The sequence below is a fragment of the Tasmannia lanceolata genome, unplaced genomic scaffold (genome assembly GCF_043159265.1).
Source record: "Tasmannia lanceolata isolate RefF3 unplaced genomic scaffold, GAP_Taslan_0.1 ptg000002l, whole genome shotgun sequence".
In the NCBI taxonomy this organism is placed as follows: domain Eukaryota; kingdom Viridiplantae; phylum Streptophyta; class Magnoliopsida; order Canellales; family Winteraceae; genus Tasmannia; species Tasmannia lanceolata.
This window is the reverse complement of record NW_027518679.1, coordinates 58,621,846-58,636,648: the sequence shown is the minus strand read 5'-3', so window position 1 is coordinate 58,636,648 and position 14,803 is coordinate 58,621,846. Positions and strand designations below refer to the sequence as shown.

Below are 14,803 nucleotides of genomic sequence, written 5' to 3'. Positions count from 1 at the left end.
AGGACAGAGGAGAAATAAGGATGATATAAATGACAGAGGGATGGAGGAAAAGGAAGGGAGATTGATTGGGTGAGGAAAGGAAGAGATAGGGTGGTGGGGGGGGGGGGGGGGCGGTGTTGTTGATAAGAGAGAGAGAGAGAGAGGAGAGGAGGTCAGTTGGTGGGAGTGGGAAAGAATAGAAGCCAACAGAGGGGGGTGGGGGGCGTGGGGGAATATCGGGGGTGGCGAAGGCCCGCTGGGGGGGTTGATAAGAGGGATATAAATGAGAGAGAGATTAGGTGAGGAGACGAAGAGAGAGAAGGTCAATTGGTGGGAGAACAGCGGGAGGGCAAGAATAGAAGCCAACAGGGGGGGCGTGGCGAGGGTTCGCTAGGGGTTCTCTTCCACATTTTTCCGAGGCTTTGGTAGGAGTTCATGGATATTTATTATTTTAGTCGTGAGCCCTCCCCAAATACTTGATCAATAGGATAAAGGAAAAGTTTGTAAATTACCCGGTAGGCCATCATATAAAAACTCGTCCAATAATCCAATAAAAAACTAAATCTACCGACTAATACAATGGTTGGGTCACATCAGATCTTCTTATATGGACCCTATTGGACCATCTCCCTATTTATTATTTCTCTAATTTATATTTTTTGTGCCATTATAAATGAACTTTGGTGGGATATAGGTCCAATGGAGGCGCTCTTGTGCTAGTTCTTGCAATGGCACCCTTGAGTATAGCATTCCTCCATTTTACAGAGATTCAATGGTTCCAAATTAAAAGGGGTATAATTGCCATTTGTCAAAATATAAGGGTTTTTTTTATCAATAAAATAGTTATTATCACATTATCAGGTAGAATAAATCATGTATTAGTTGATACGTACTGGATAAGTTAAATAACCAGTCCATTTTAATCGAAAATCATTGATCTCAAATGAAAAGGGATTTAATTGCCATTGACCAAAAAAATTAAGGGCATTTTTGCCAATATAATATACACTTAATAGGTTAGGATCATCTTATGGAGATGATTTCCCGAGTGCAACCTATATATGTCAGTGGCCAATGAAATTATTTGAATCATCCTATGAAGTGGGCTCCAAATTATTTTTTTGAAAAATACTGGACTTCGCGCCCACAGGTCCAATGAAATCTCCTACTAGTTATACTTGGCAAAATTACAAGTGTTGTTTGGACAACCTTGACACAAGCGTATCTTCATATGGTTTCTCTTTATTAAGATAGAGTTGCAAGGCAGACAGTACTATCAAGATCAACATGGAAGATCAATTCTAGAACCCCTCATAGTCACAAGTATGTGCAATCAAGACCGCTAATCTTATTGAACATCATCAAACGATTGACATGATTTTGGCCCATGCTGAATCGACATCTCAGGAGTAAGATAAGTCATTTATACTCCAAAAGCTTAAGCTGTTAGAGTTGTGGTTATTTAATCATTTATACTTCAACATAGAGCCACAGCAAGCTAGTGAGGGGGTGGAGGAAGAAGTCCAAAGAAAAGAGGTTGGGAAGAAAGAACTTGCAAGCCTGATTTTACTCTATAAATGACTTGTCCTAGAAAACGTGGCAAGTTAAATGCATTGTTTTGGGGGCAAAAAAAGAACCGTTAGACGGATTAATTTACAAGTAGTTAGACGAGGTAAGTTCAGTTTTATGTTGTGGGCGTAAATAAAATGTTTTACACCAATTTGAATTACAGATATTATATGGTGGCCACCCTTTACATATAAAGGGCGGAGAGAGAAAAAATCAATTAACCACGTTGATTTTTTATAAAGGTAAAACTGAAAAAAATGGAGTTTGACCTCGATCAAAAATCAAGGGGGAGGGTTTTTTTTCTCTCTCTCTCTACCCTTGTTGTTTGACGGTCGGCTACCATATAGAAACTCTTTGAATTAATCCAACTTTTAAATCAAAGATACAAATGGAATAAGGTAATGCTGAAAAGATGGTGGAAATCTCATTTCTTAGGTCCTAAGTAGTCTGCCAGGAAAAGGTAAACGAAAGTGGTGGAAATGCAGAAAAAGGGGGTGGAAATCTCATTTCTTAGGTTCTAGGTAGTCTGCCAAATCACATTTGAAAAACCTTTCAATCACATTTCAAACTGTTTTAATCTAAGAAAGCAATGGAGAAAAGTACGGAATGTAAGCCGATGTTTAGTGAAAATACGGATTGGGGCACCTTTTAAAACAAGAAAAAAAAAAGGGCTAAACTTCAAAATCGGGTGGTCAAAAGATCCTAATCTGACATAGACAGAGTCCTCTTTTTTCATTACTACCTCTTAAATTGACCCGATTCACAAGGCTTCTTTTGGTTCATTTAAATGTGTATTTGAACCGAGAGAACCATGGGTTCGTTTCTATCTTGGCCGTTGGAAATAATTAGAGACGGATGGATCTTGACACGTGTTGGAAAACATTTTGGAACACTGACGTTATCTTTTCTCACTTATCTTTTCGCTTAGAACTGTAGACGTTATCTTTTCTCACTTATCTTTTCAACACGTGTCAGGCATCCATCCGTCTCTAGGTATTTCCGACGGCCAAGATAGAAATAATGGGTACGCCGATGGAAATAATGGTTACAGAGAGGGAAATAATGGGTACGCCGGCAGAAATAATGTGTACTCCGATGGAAATAATGGTTATAGAGAGGGAAATAATGGGTACCCGGCGGAAATAATGGGTACGCCGATAGAAATAATGATTACAAAGAGGGCAATAATGGGTACGCCGGCGGAAATAATGGGTACCCCGATGGAAATAATGGTTACAGAGAGGCGAATAGTGGGTACGTTGGCGGAAATAATGGGTACGCCGATGAAAATAATGGTTACAGATAAGGGTATTATTAGAAGACGCCACTATTTCACATTGATGTCCACGTGTCGTGGATCCGACCGTCTATTCATATTGGTGACGACCAAGATTTAAAGGAACCTAATGACTCTGGGTTCACAGAAAGATTTCAATCCAAACCAAACTGACTATGTATAGAGCCGCTAGCATTCCAGAAAGTTTTTCAACACGTGTCAGGCATCCATCCGTCTCTAGGTATTTTCGACAGCCAAGATAGAAACGAATCCAAGGTTTTGTGACTTCTGTCGGTTCAAATACCAGACGAACCAAAAAAACCGTGAAACACGCCAGTAATGAAAAATGAGGCTGAATGACGTTTCCGTTGATGTCAGAAGAGTATCAGGGTATTTTTCAACCCGATTTTGAAGATTAGCCCATTTTTTGTTCTTGTTTTAAAAGGTGTCCGCAATCCGTATTTTCACTAAACATCGGCCCCGGTTCGTACTTTTCTCAGAGGAAAGATATGTGTGTGAGAGAAACAGAGAGGTTTCTTTTGATTAAAGAGATCCTAGCATAGTAAAGGCTCACCCTTCAAAAGAGTACAAATTAAATAAGGAACATCCACCTTGCCAATGTAAGAGGTGTTCAACTCCACACGACTAAAGGATACTTGGAGCAATAAAACAGCTCAAACCCTACAACAAAAAGAAAGGCATCATTCCTTTTACAAGAAAACTCAACAAAGAAAAATCTCACCCCATCTCTATTTATATCTATAAACCCATGCAAGACCTTTATATTCATTCACAAATTTTTTTATTTCTTCACTAATAGATATAGAAAAAAGACGAAAGAAGAAGAAGAAGAGAGACATGGATACTAGATCTCAAGCCGTCCAGCCTCGTTCATACGAAGATTTTCAACCATCGTCCTATTGGGTACGAGAAGAAGGATCTGATACTCACTTGATCGATCTTCCTGGTATTTTTCTCCTACTTATATTTTATATTACAATCCATGATGTTATTTTGACCTTCTAAGCGGGCCGAATCCGCATACTAATTGGATCCAAAATTAATCAAGTCTGCCCCATTAATGATGTGGGCCTACTTATGCCATGCGGGATCCACATTACTAGATGAAATCTTTCATAGATGGCCATGACCCAAAAATCGTACCAATTGGCGAGTCGCCCCTGAAAGGACATTGAACATCAAACACTAACAATTGTTAGCCGTTGCTCATACGTGAAGTATCTCATCGATCATGAGATGTTTAGATCACAAGCAACCCATATTGGGATTCATCAATTGGTTTGGATCTAAGGATTATAGTTTCCTAGATCACGGTTCATGAGCGTGTGTGTGTGTGGGCACGCGTGTTTTGTGCCATAATCATTTGTTCTTTATTTTCATAATTTTCCCAGGATTCAGGAGGGACCAACTCAAAGTTCAGATCGACAATTCTGGCAACATGATCATCAGTGGAGAATGCCCTCTCAACGGTAACAAATGGAGCCGCTTCCGCAAGGAACTTCGTGCCCCGGATAATTGTAACATTAATGAGATCCGCGCAAGGTTCGCAAATGGTACTTTATATGTGATAATGCCGAAAACAATCGCTCCAATCATCATGGATGCTCGACCCACACCAAAGCAGGAATCTCCAGAGATTATAGGCAGCCCAAAGGAGCAAAAATCCCCAAAAGATCAAGGTGGTCCTCGCCAGGAGGCCAGTTCAAGTGCCCCCACCACGGAAAAACAAAAAAATGGGATGAATAAGGAGAGTGTTAATGGCAAGCAAATTACAAAAAAGGTGTCATGGAAAAAGGAAGTTCAAAGTAATGGGTCTAAAGGAGATGTTGGAAAAGTTGTAGGAAATGGGATGATGAAGGAAGAGGGGGCGAAGAGAAGTGAGGCTACTGATGCCGGAAAAATGGCGCCGCCGCCGCCAGCTGACGAAACATCCGGCAGGTCCATGCCAGATGGAGATAAGAAGCATAAAGGAGGTGGTAAGGTCATCGGCTTAGATAAGCCCAGACAGTTGATTGTGAATCTAGTGGTGTCCATCATGGTGGTCATTGCACTTGGGGTTTATTTAATACATATGGTTAGGTTCTCAAAGAAAGGAGAACAGTATACGGTAAAGAATATGTTTTGAATCATCTTATTGATCGCTTCTTTCATGTTGAATGTATTCATAGTTGATTACATCTAATAACATCTACATATTTTAATACCCCCATTTCTAGAACAAAATAATTAGAGGGAGCTGATTTTTGCCCTTGTGGATCAGGTAAGAGAGATATCTATCACATCGCAATCGGACAAAAGATGCTTTTGCGTATACCATTAAATGAGTCATCGCCTTTTCTTAGAGGTTCATGAACCTCTTCCATAGCACTCAGATCATGCACCAAGATTTTCCAACTGCCGGTGTAAAGAACATGGTTTTAAATCTCTCCAAAATTTTTCCAAAATGTTTCCATTTCCATTCCCATCAAAACGAAATCTACATGATTTCTCTTCACATCATTATTTTCGAGAAATTTTAACCGAAATTTCCAAAATTCGATCAAAATTTGACCAAAATTCTCAAAATCAATCGAAACTTGACTGAAATTCTCAAAATTAATCTAAATTTCTGCAATTCAACTGAAATGGTCGAAACCACAAAAAATTGGAAAGATATTATTATATTCATTTCATTTATTAACGTAGAGAATGATATTTGGTAGGCAAAACCATTCAACTGCACGACAAAGTAGCCATATCTTATGCATGGGATGTCAGATCGATATGAGACCAATAATAACTCTATGTGGTATTGACATAGAGTTGTTAGAGAGAGACTAGTCATTGTGCTCTCCTATACTTCATTAAATGGTACTTCTTTATTGTTTATTGTTCTAGGCATGCGCCAATGCATGTCACTGGGTGTTCGATGTGATTAAGCCATTATGGATGGTTTTGTGGCTTATGTGATGGTTTCTAAGTAAGCATTTGTGCTTATTCTAGTATTTCCCACAGTTTCATCTTAAAATTTCATCATTTGCATATATTTTTAAAAGACTAAAAAACTTCACCATTTGCATATGTTTCTATGATTTTACAAGATTTCAATCGAAATTGAAATGTTTCTATTTCCGTGCTGACCGAAATCGAAATTTTAAAACCTTGGTAAAGAGGCGAGGGAGCTACTAATACGACTAGAGCAAAGTCCAGTGGTAGAACGATGATCAGTAGGGCAGCCTGCCCAGCCCAGTTTGTATCAGATCAGAATAAGCATAAAACTCCAATCTCTATTTTTTCCCCGAGAGATTGATCTTTAGAATTATCACTTCTTAGCTTTCAATTTGCATATGCCCCCTATTAGTAATGTGAAAAAGGAAAAGGGGCCCCTATGACATTTTTGTATTTCTATGAGAAGCTCTATGGCACCCACAATTCCAAGTAGTGAGTCAGCATATCGCACATAACAAATCCTTATTAAGTTGTTTTTGGAGAGTTGAGTTTTTTTGTTTTTAAATCTTTCCGGAAAAAGGGAAAGAACAAGAACTCAACATGTGTGTTCCATGGTGTTTGTTGTCCTTTATTCTTGCTTCTGATGCCCATTAGGCGAGAAAATAACCCGTTTGATCGATTATGCTACTACTTTATGGGTTCAGTTTTTAGTGGACTAGCATCAAGCTTCTCCTTTCATGTTGAATCCATTTATAATTGTTTACACCTACATAACACTACATATTTTAACACCCCCATTTATGGAACAAAATAATTAGAAGGAGCTGATGTTTGCCCTTGTGGATTGGGTATGATGGATATCTATAACACTCAAATCGTCCCGGCGTAAAGAGGCGAGGCAACTACTGATATGACAAGCACTAAGTCCAGCGGTAGAGCGGTGATCAATAGGGCAGCTTGCCCAACCCAGTATGTATCAGAATAAGCAGACAACTCCAATCTCTATTCCCCCCCCCCCGAGATCTTTAGAATTACCACTGCTTAGCTTTCAATTCACCACTGCCCCCTATCAACAATGTGAAAAAGGGAAAGGAGGGGCCTATGACATTTTTGTACTTTTATGAGAATCTCTACTGCACCCATAGTTCCTAGTAGTGAGACATCGGCATATCGCGCATAATAAATCCTTATTAAGTTGTTTTTGGCCAGTTACGTGTTTTTGATATCTTTCTAGAAAAAGGGAATGAATAAGAACTCAAAAGGTGTTTTCAATGATGATTGTTGTCCGACTGGTACCAAAAAAAAAAAAAAAAACAATGCGTGAATTGAGACCTATTCTTTGGCATCGAGTATGCTACTACTTGATGGGTTCAGTTTTTAGTGGACTACTGTCAAGCTTCTCCTTGTCCCATTTCTGCCCACCCCCCCACCCCCCGGGCTCCATCTCTATTTTTAATCCTCTCTCCCCAAGCCATTGCTTGCTTGATGGAATCCATTGCTCTCGCTAGGGGTGCAACTTGGATCGGGTTGATGACAATTGACAACCCTAGCCCAACCCAAGATAGCATTTCCTCAACCCTAACCCGACCCAAGCCAAGCCTCCGGTTGACGATGGTCGACCCTAACCTAACCCGCCTCTAAATCTCTCAACCCTAACCCAACCCATCTAACTTGTTTTTTTTCCCAAATCGGGTTGGGGTTGGGTTGAGTTTAGTCGGGTTGGGTTCGGGTTCACCTAGGGCCAAACAGAAAAATACAAGAAAAAAATTAACCCTTACACAACCCAACCCAACCCGAGGAAATGCTAGCCCAACACGAGCCAAAATCATGTTGCACCCCTAGCTCTCACTTGCGTGGGGGTGGGGGTGCCAATGACTAGTGGGAGACTGATGCTAACATTCTTGCTTTGTTTCAAACTTCAATGCAAATATGCCACTAGATTTAAATAGATATATTATGTGAGTTTTTATAGGACGCTGATATCCCCACCCTTTGACGGCTGGCTAACGTTTTCCCACCATTTGACCTCTCTCTCTCTCTCTCTCTCTCTCTCTCTCTCTCTCTCTCTCTCCACACACACACAACAGGAACAGTTCGTGGGCCCAACAGAAACCGTTGGTGGAATGGTGGGCCCATCTTTGAACAACATAGGCCCCGCCCATACCACACCATAGGATAATCCAAACCGTCCATTTGATGGGCCATAAACGTAAATAGGTTGCGTCCCATAATATTATTTCCATAGGCTGATCCTAGCCCTCCGATCTAAATAGAAATTACATCTTATGCAACCTCTATAGATTGTAGGGTTGTGATCATCCTATGGAAATGATTTTTGGGGCACAACCTATTTACATTGTGGCCGATCAAATGGACGGCTCGGATCATCCTATGGTCTGGACGGTACACTTCATTTTAAAAAATATGGGTGAGGCCTAAATTGGTACGAACCACACCATAGGATGATCCAAACCATGGACGGCTTGGATCATCCTATGTTGCGGACGGGACGCTTCAATTTGAAAAAGATCGGTGGGGCCTACGATTGGGCCTTAATGTTAGTGTACGACCAACTCCATAGGATTATCCAAACCATGGACGGCTTGTATCATCCTATTTTTTGGATGGGCCTCAATGTTACTGTACGACCACAGGATGATCCAAACCATTTATTTGATGGGCCAACACTTTTGGGGGCACAACCCATTTACGTTATGGCCCATCAAATGGACGGCTTGGATCATCCTATGGTCTGGACGGTACACTTCATTTTCAAAAATATGGGTGGGGCCTAAATTGGACCTTAATATTACTGTACGAACCACACCATAGATGATCCAAACCATGGATGGCTTGGATCATCCTATGTTGTGGACAGTACGCTTCAATTTGAAAAATATCAGTGGGGCCTACGATTGGGCCTTAATGTTACTGTACGACCAACTCCATAGGATTATCCAAACCATGGACGGCTTGGATCGTCCTATGTTGTGGACGGGCCTTAATGTTACTTTACGACCAACTCCATAGAATAATCCAAACCATTCATTTGATGGGCCACAATGTAAATAGGTTGTGCCCCAAAAATCATTTCCATAGGATGATCACAACCCTACAATCTATAGTTTCTATTTAGTTCGGAGGGCTAGGATCAGCCTATGGAAATGATATTACGGGATGCAACCTATTTATGTATATAGCCCATCAAATGGACGGTTTGGATTATCCTATGGTGTGGTATGGGCGGGGCCTACGTTGTTCAAAGATGGGCCCACCATTCCACCAACTGTTTCTGTTGGGCCCACCAACTGTTCCGGTTGCGTATCTGGAGAGAGAGAGAGAGAGAGACCGGTCAAATAGTGGGAAAGTGACATATACGAGAGAGAGACCGGTCAAATGGTGGGAAAGTGACATATACGTTAAATCCTAACGTTTAACGTTAGCCAGCCGTCAAGGGGGGAATAGCCTACAAAGGGGGTGGGGGTGGGGGGGAATATCAGCGCCCTTATGTAACGACCTAAACGGCTAAATCTTCTCCCGCACAAGTTTTTTGGGGTTGGATTTCCCTCTCTACAGCCTAAAAATAGGGTTCTTCGATTTCTTTCTAGATTTTTCTTCCTACATTTCAGAAAAATGAACGAAAGTTCAAGCTACCCTGGCTACAGCTTTTCTGATAGATAGAGCTTCCAAACGAAACCTGAACCCTCTGCTTTCGAAAATCATAGACTCTGAATCTTCTCGGCCAGATATCCAAAACCCACTTAGGGTTTGCTTCAATCATACTTCTAAACTTCTAACCCTAAAACCTAAATCTTGTCCTATGCTATTGTGGGACATTGACAAATCTCTAATGGGCATTGAAACCCTTGAAAATGGAACTTCTGACATTCATTCATCGAGCGAAAGTCAAAGATCTGATAGTGATGAAAGAAAGCGATTGTGGAACAGTGGGTATTCTGTGTTTACAGAGTCTCCCACTTCACTTTCATCCTTTGCGAGGGTTCGAAGTTGTGATGTTTTCATCGGTTTTTATGGGAGAAAGAAGTCCTTGATCCGGTTCACCAACTGGCTTTGCGCAGAGTTGGAATTGCAAGGAGTGTCTTGCTTCATGGCGGATAGGAGTCGGTGTAGGGACGCTCAAGACCATGGGATTGCTGATAGAGTAATGAATGCGGCTACGCTCGGGGTCGTTATCCTGAACAAGAAATCATTTTCGAATCCTTATAGCATTGATGAGGTAAGGAGTTTCTTGGGTAGGAAGAATTTGGTTCCTATTTTCTTTGGATTAGAGTCTAGTGATTGCCTGGCGAGGGATATAGTCGAGAGGCGGGGAAAAATCTGGGCGAAATATGGTGGGGGGCTTTGGATGTCGTATGGCGGATTGGAGAAGGATTGGAAGGAGGCTGTTGATGGGCTCTCAGGTATCGATGAATTGAAATTGGAAACACACCCTGGTAATTGGAGGGATTGCATTTCAAAGGCTGTTGGTCTACTAGGAGTGAGGTTGGGGAAGAGAGATGTTATAGAGAGGGTGAACAAGTGGAAGGAGACTGTGAAGGAGGAGTTCCTGTTTCCTCGGAATAGTAACTTTGTAGGAAGAAAGGAAGAGCTGCTTGATCTTGAACTTATTTTGTTTGGAGATGTTGATGGCAATGCAGCAAATGAACTTTTCGAGCTCAAACCTAGTCGTAGACGTAAGAGTTTGAGGTTGGGAAGAAGTAAGAAAAATGGGGTTGTGGAAGAAAGTGCAGAGGAACGGTTGGATGAGAGGACCAAGAAGCGCAAAGAGGTAGTTGTTTGGAAGGAGTCCGAGGACGAGATTGTGATGCAAGGCAATGAGAGTCCTTCGAACCATTATAGGGATTCGACAGGGAAGAGTAGAGGAGGGCACGTAAGGAAGTCGAGATCCAGGAACATAGTGTATGGGACGGGTGTTGCCTGTGTTTCTGGCATCTCGGGTATTGGTAAGACAGAGCTGTTGTTAGAATTTGCGTACAAAGTCTCTCAAAGATATCGGATGGTTCTCTGGGTGGGTGGGGAATCACGGTATGTTTATCAAAATTACATGAATTTGTTTTCTTTCTTGGGAGTTGATGTGAGCATTGAAAATCATATTTGTCCTGAAAGTAATAGACCAAAGAGCTTTGAAGAGCTGGAGGAAGAAGCCATACGTAGAGTGAGAAAAGAACTCATGCGTGACATCCCTTTTTTAGTAGTAATCGACAACCTGGAAGATGAGAGAGATTGGTGGGGCAGGAGGAACATAATGGAGCTTCTCCCACCTTTTGGCAGAGAGACACACGTCATTATTTCCACACGTAAGCCTCGAATAATGAACCTGGAACCATTGAAGCTGTCTTCCTTATGTGATGAGGAGGCAATGTCCTTGATGAAGGGGAGGTTACAAGATCTTCAGCAGGTGGACAATGATGCTCTTAGAGTCATTCACGAGAAATTGGGCGGGCTTACCTTGGGCCTTGCTCTTGTCGGGGCGATCCTATCCGAGCTTCCGATTGGTGCGAGCAAACTACTTAACTCCATCAACAAAATACCTGCTAGAGATTTGGCATGGAGTCGTGATGAAGACTCGGTTTTGAGACACACTCCTTTTCTCATGCAACTTTTAGATTTTTGTTTTTCGATATTCAATATTGCAGACCGTCCGTGGAATTTGGCAAAGAGAATGTTTCTGGCAAGTGGTTGGTTTGCTCCTTCACCAATTCCAGTTTCACTGTTAGATTTGGCTGCATGCGAGAATTTAGAAGACCATCACAGTGCTCATCTTTGGAAGAAGTGCCTGAATTTTGTAACTTGCAGATGCTTCACATCTCACACTAAGAAATCAAAATACGAAGCATCTGCCATGTTGGTGAGGTTTCAGATTGCAAGGAGTAGCATCAAGCATGATTGCATTCATTTCCATGATATTATTAAGCTATATGCCCGCAAAAGAGGAGGTATTGTAGTTGCTCGTGCTATGGTGGAAGCAATTAGCATGAGAGGTTCTTTTCCTCGAGATACTGAACATATATGGGCAGCATGTTTCTTGTTATTTAAATTTGGGACAGATCCTGGGATCATCAAACTAGAGGTCTCAAAGTTGTTATCCTTCACGAAGCAATTTGTTTTACCCATAGCTATCCGTACTTTTAACACATTCATACAGTGCAATACTTCTTTAGAGCTCTTGCGAGTGTGCACTGATGCATTGGAAGTTGAGCAGGAATCTTTTGAGAAAGGGATAGAGAAATCTCTGAGATGGAGAAGTTCAATTCGCTCGCCTAAAAATTTGAAACTATCCCTTTACCAGGAATTAGAACTCTTGAAAGCTACATTGCTAGAAACAAGGGCAAAACTAATGTTTAGAGGTGGGCAATATGATACAGGGGAACAACTTTGTAGGACAGCGATAAGTATAAGAGAGGTAATATGTGGTTGGGATCATTATGAAACAATTTCTGCTAGAGAAACCATGGCTATGATCATGAGTTTTCAAGCAAATCCCGGTGCCATTTGAATCAAATTTCTCTGGTCATGTCACAACCATGTATTTCATTTTTTTTTTTGAATGGTCACAACCATGTATTTCATATTACCGTTATACCAATTAATAACTCGTAATGACAAGTTCACATTCCTTTTCATGGCAAGAAAGTGGTCTTCATGCTTGATTATGTAATAATGCTCTTCTTTTGAAACATATTTCGATTTTTCTTCTACACTTTGATGCTTATATATTTAACCCTTGAAGCTTAATTTGTGCTTCTTGCATCGGATGATGTTAATTTGTTTATATGACCAGTTAATCTTCATGTTTTGCCTTTTTTTTTTTTTACATTTTCTCAAACATTGCAAGCTCCAAAGGCATTTCATCAATTGAGTTTTTCTTTGAAAAAATGTGTTGACCTTACAGATTTTGCTGGATATTTTGCTTATGTTACTGTCATGATCACCTTTACTAAGTGGTTTATTGTTGGAGTTTATTTGGAAGACAAAATTATGCAGGATTTATTTGCAATTGTAGAATTTTCATGGTTCTAAAAGTTATATATATTTGAAAATCTTCTGTGGTACCAGTGTTTTGTTGTTATTATCTTATATTACTAGGGTCTACATGCTCTTTTCTGTATTCAGACACAACCAGGGAGTTCTTTGGGTACAAATTGTAAGATTTCCTTGACCATCTCTTTGTCAGACATGAAAAGTGACCTTGAACTATTTAACTTGTCTGCCATGGGAGTCCAAGGTGGATTCTTTGACATCCAATCTGGAACTTTATGGAACAAGAGTTCTTGATGTGTGTAGTGCTGGTCTTCACCGAAGGATTCTTTCTTATTAGCTTCAATTTACCATATCAAATTTTTTACAATTTAATGAGTCCTTTTGTAATTACTTTGTCCTTTATACTGGTTGAAATTTTGAATTGGCATCTCACTTCCCTTTGGATCCTGTGATGATTTGGCTAGGTAACAAGTTAAAATTTGCAAGGGACAGCGGAAAAGGGAGCAAAAAAACACCCAAAATTTCAAAGTTTTGATTTGTTTAAGTGAAAGAATTACACTTCTAAAAATGCAATAGTATCAAGGTCTAGAAGGAGAAAAGGCAAGAATAAGGCCAAAAAATTATGGTTTGTTCCCAAAATGACAATTCCGATGTGGCAGCACTTGTATGTGTCATTTAAACACAAATTGTGGCCTCCCATTAGGCTAGAGAGACCACAATTACCTCGATATGTCAGCAAAAAAATCTCTTGAAAATGTAAAATCTCCTCCAGGCCCTCACATCTTGCCTATTAAATCATCTGTCTCTCAACAAAGCTTGGTATTATCCATAAGGTGTTGAAGCTAGCTCCCCTGAAGTATACTTAAAAAGATGTTGCCTGTGCCATTGCCGCATATTTTGGCCTACCTAGAGGACAACTCTCATCTACACTGTCTAAAAAACACCCATAACAGTAAAATCTGTACACTCTCTTCAACAGATCCATAAACTTCAAGATTATGGAAACACGCTCTTCGTAAGGTCAAAGTGTATGTCCAAGGCAGGCCACCAGAGAGTGCAGTTGTCTCAATCTAACCAGTTCAAAATTTATTGGGTACGGAGTGGAGAAAACGTCAAAAGACTAAAAGGTTAGATCTCTCTCAGAAACATCGATGAACCACCACCCCTTTACTTTCCATGCCTAACAGAATAAGGCCACTTGAAAATACTTAAAAGTTCAAGGTTTGAAATGTACAATCAATCACCCAACGATAAAATAATCTATGAAGGACAAAGTTTTCCCAGTGTATGCTAAAAAATGAATTCTCAGCTGGAAACTAAAAACATCCATTTGAATCGAGATCATAAATACTTGGTAAACTCTATCTGCAATTACTTAATTCACCTGGAATCTCAAAATCCCAACATTTGGAAATGCCTTGTAACTCATGGATAGGCATTGGTGGGACTATTGTTTTTTTCGCTCCACACCACATTATAAGAGTGGAGTGCTACTTCCTGGACTGCATGTTAGATAGGATAGGCATTGGTTTGCAATGGTAGGTATGAATGAGGGATTGTTTATCTTTGGCTTGGTTCTATATTCTTATGAATGGATCCCCTATAGGATATTTTAGAACTTCAAGGGGATTGAGGCAATGTGGCCTATGCCACTGCCCTATTCATGATTGTGGTGGAAGCTCTATAATAAAATGACCGAGAAGACTAATATGGATATTCCTTATGTTTTAAAGCAGATAACTCGAGATTTAAAAGTCACAATGTACAGAAAACACTCCTATATTCTGGGGATCTTGCTATGATCAAGCTCGAAATCTCAAAAGAAATTCTTAGATGCTATGAAGCAGCATTGGGGTAGTAGATCACTGTCAATTGGTGGCAATGAGGGTGAGAGCAAGGGAGCACATGGTGGAAAACTTAACAAAAATCCTCTGATGCAGCAGTGCTGAATTGTATGGTGCGTACTTAGATTTCTGGTTATGCATTGGGAAGCCATATTAGACATTATGGGATGCAATGATAGAACGA

At 40.5% G+C, this 14,803-nt stretch overlaps 2 protein-coding genes across 2 annotated transcripts; both read left to right on the top strand.

The window, feature by feature from the left end:
- Window positions 1–3,609: 3,609 nt before the first annotated feature.
- LOC143887601 (uncharacterized) lies at window positions 3,610–5,048 on the top strand. The gene is made up of 2 exons (XM_077391703.1): window positions 3,610–3,791; window positions 4,237–5,048. Exons 1-2 carry the CDS (start codon window positions 3,683–3,685, stop codon window positions 4,968–4,970), a joined length of 843 nt encoding a protein of 280 aa, XP_077247818.1. The 5' UTR covers window positions 3,610–3,682; the 3' UTR covers window positions 4,971–5,048.
- A 4,575-nt stretch (window positions 5,049–9,623) lies between these two features.
- LOC143845608 (uncharacterized) lies at window positions 9,624–12,290 on the top strand. The gene has a single exon (XM_077353992.1). The coding sequence runs from the start codon at window positions 9,624–9,626 to the stop codon at window positions 12,288–12,290; it is 2,667 nt and encodes an 888-aa protein (XP_077210107.1).
- Window positions 12,291–14,803: the final 2,513 nt, after the last annotated feature.

Excerpts from the sequence above, each read along its gene's own strand:
- LOC143845608 (XM_077353992.1), top strand. The coding sequence starts at position 9,624 with ATGGGCATTGAAACCCTTGAAAATGGAACTTCTGACATTCATTCATCG.
- LOC143887601 (XM_077391703.1), top strand. The coding sequence starts at position 3,683 with ATGGATACTAGATCTCAAGCCGTCCAGCCTCGTTCATACGAAGATTTT. Across the intron at positions 3,792-4,236 it reads TCACTTGATCGATCTTCCTG|GATTCAGGAGGGACCAACTC; the intron begins GTATTTTTCTCC and ends TAATTTTCCCAG.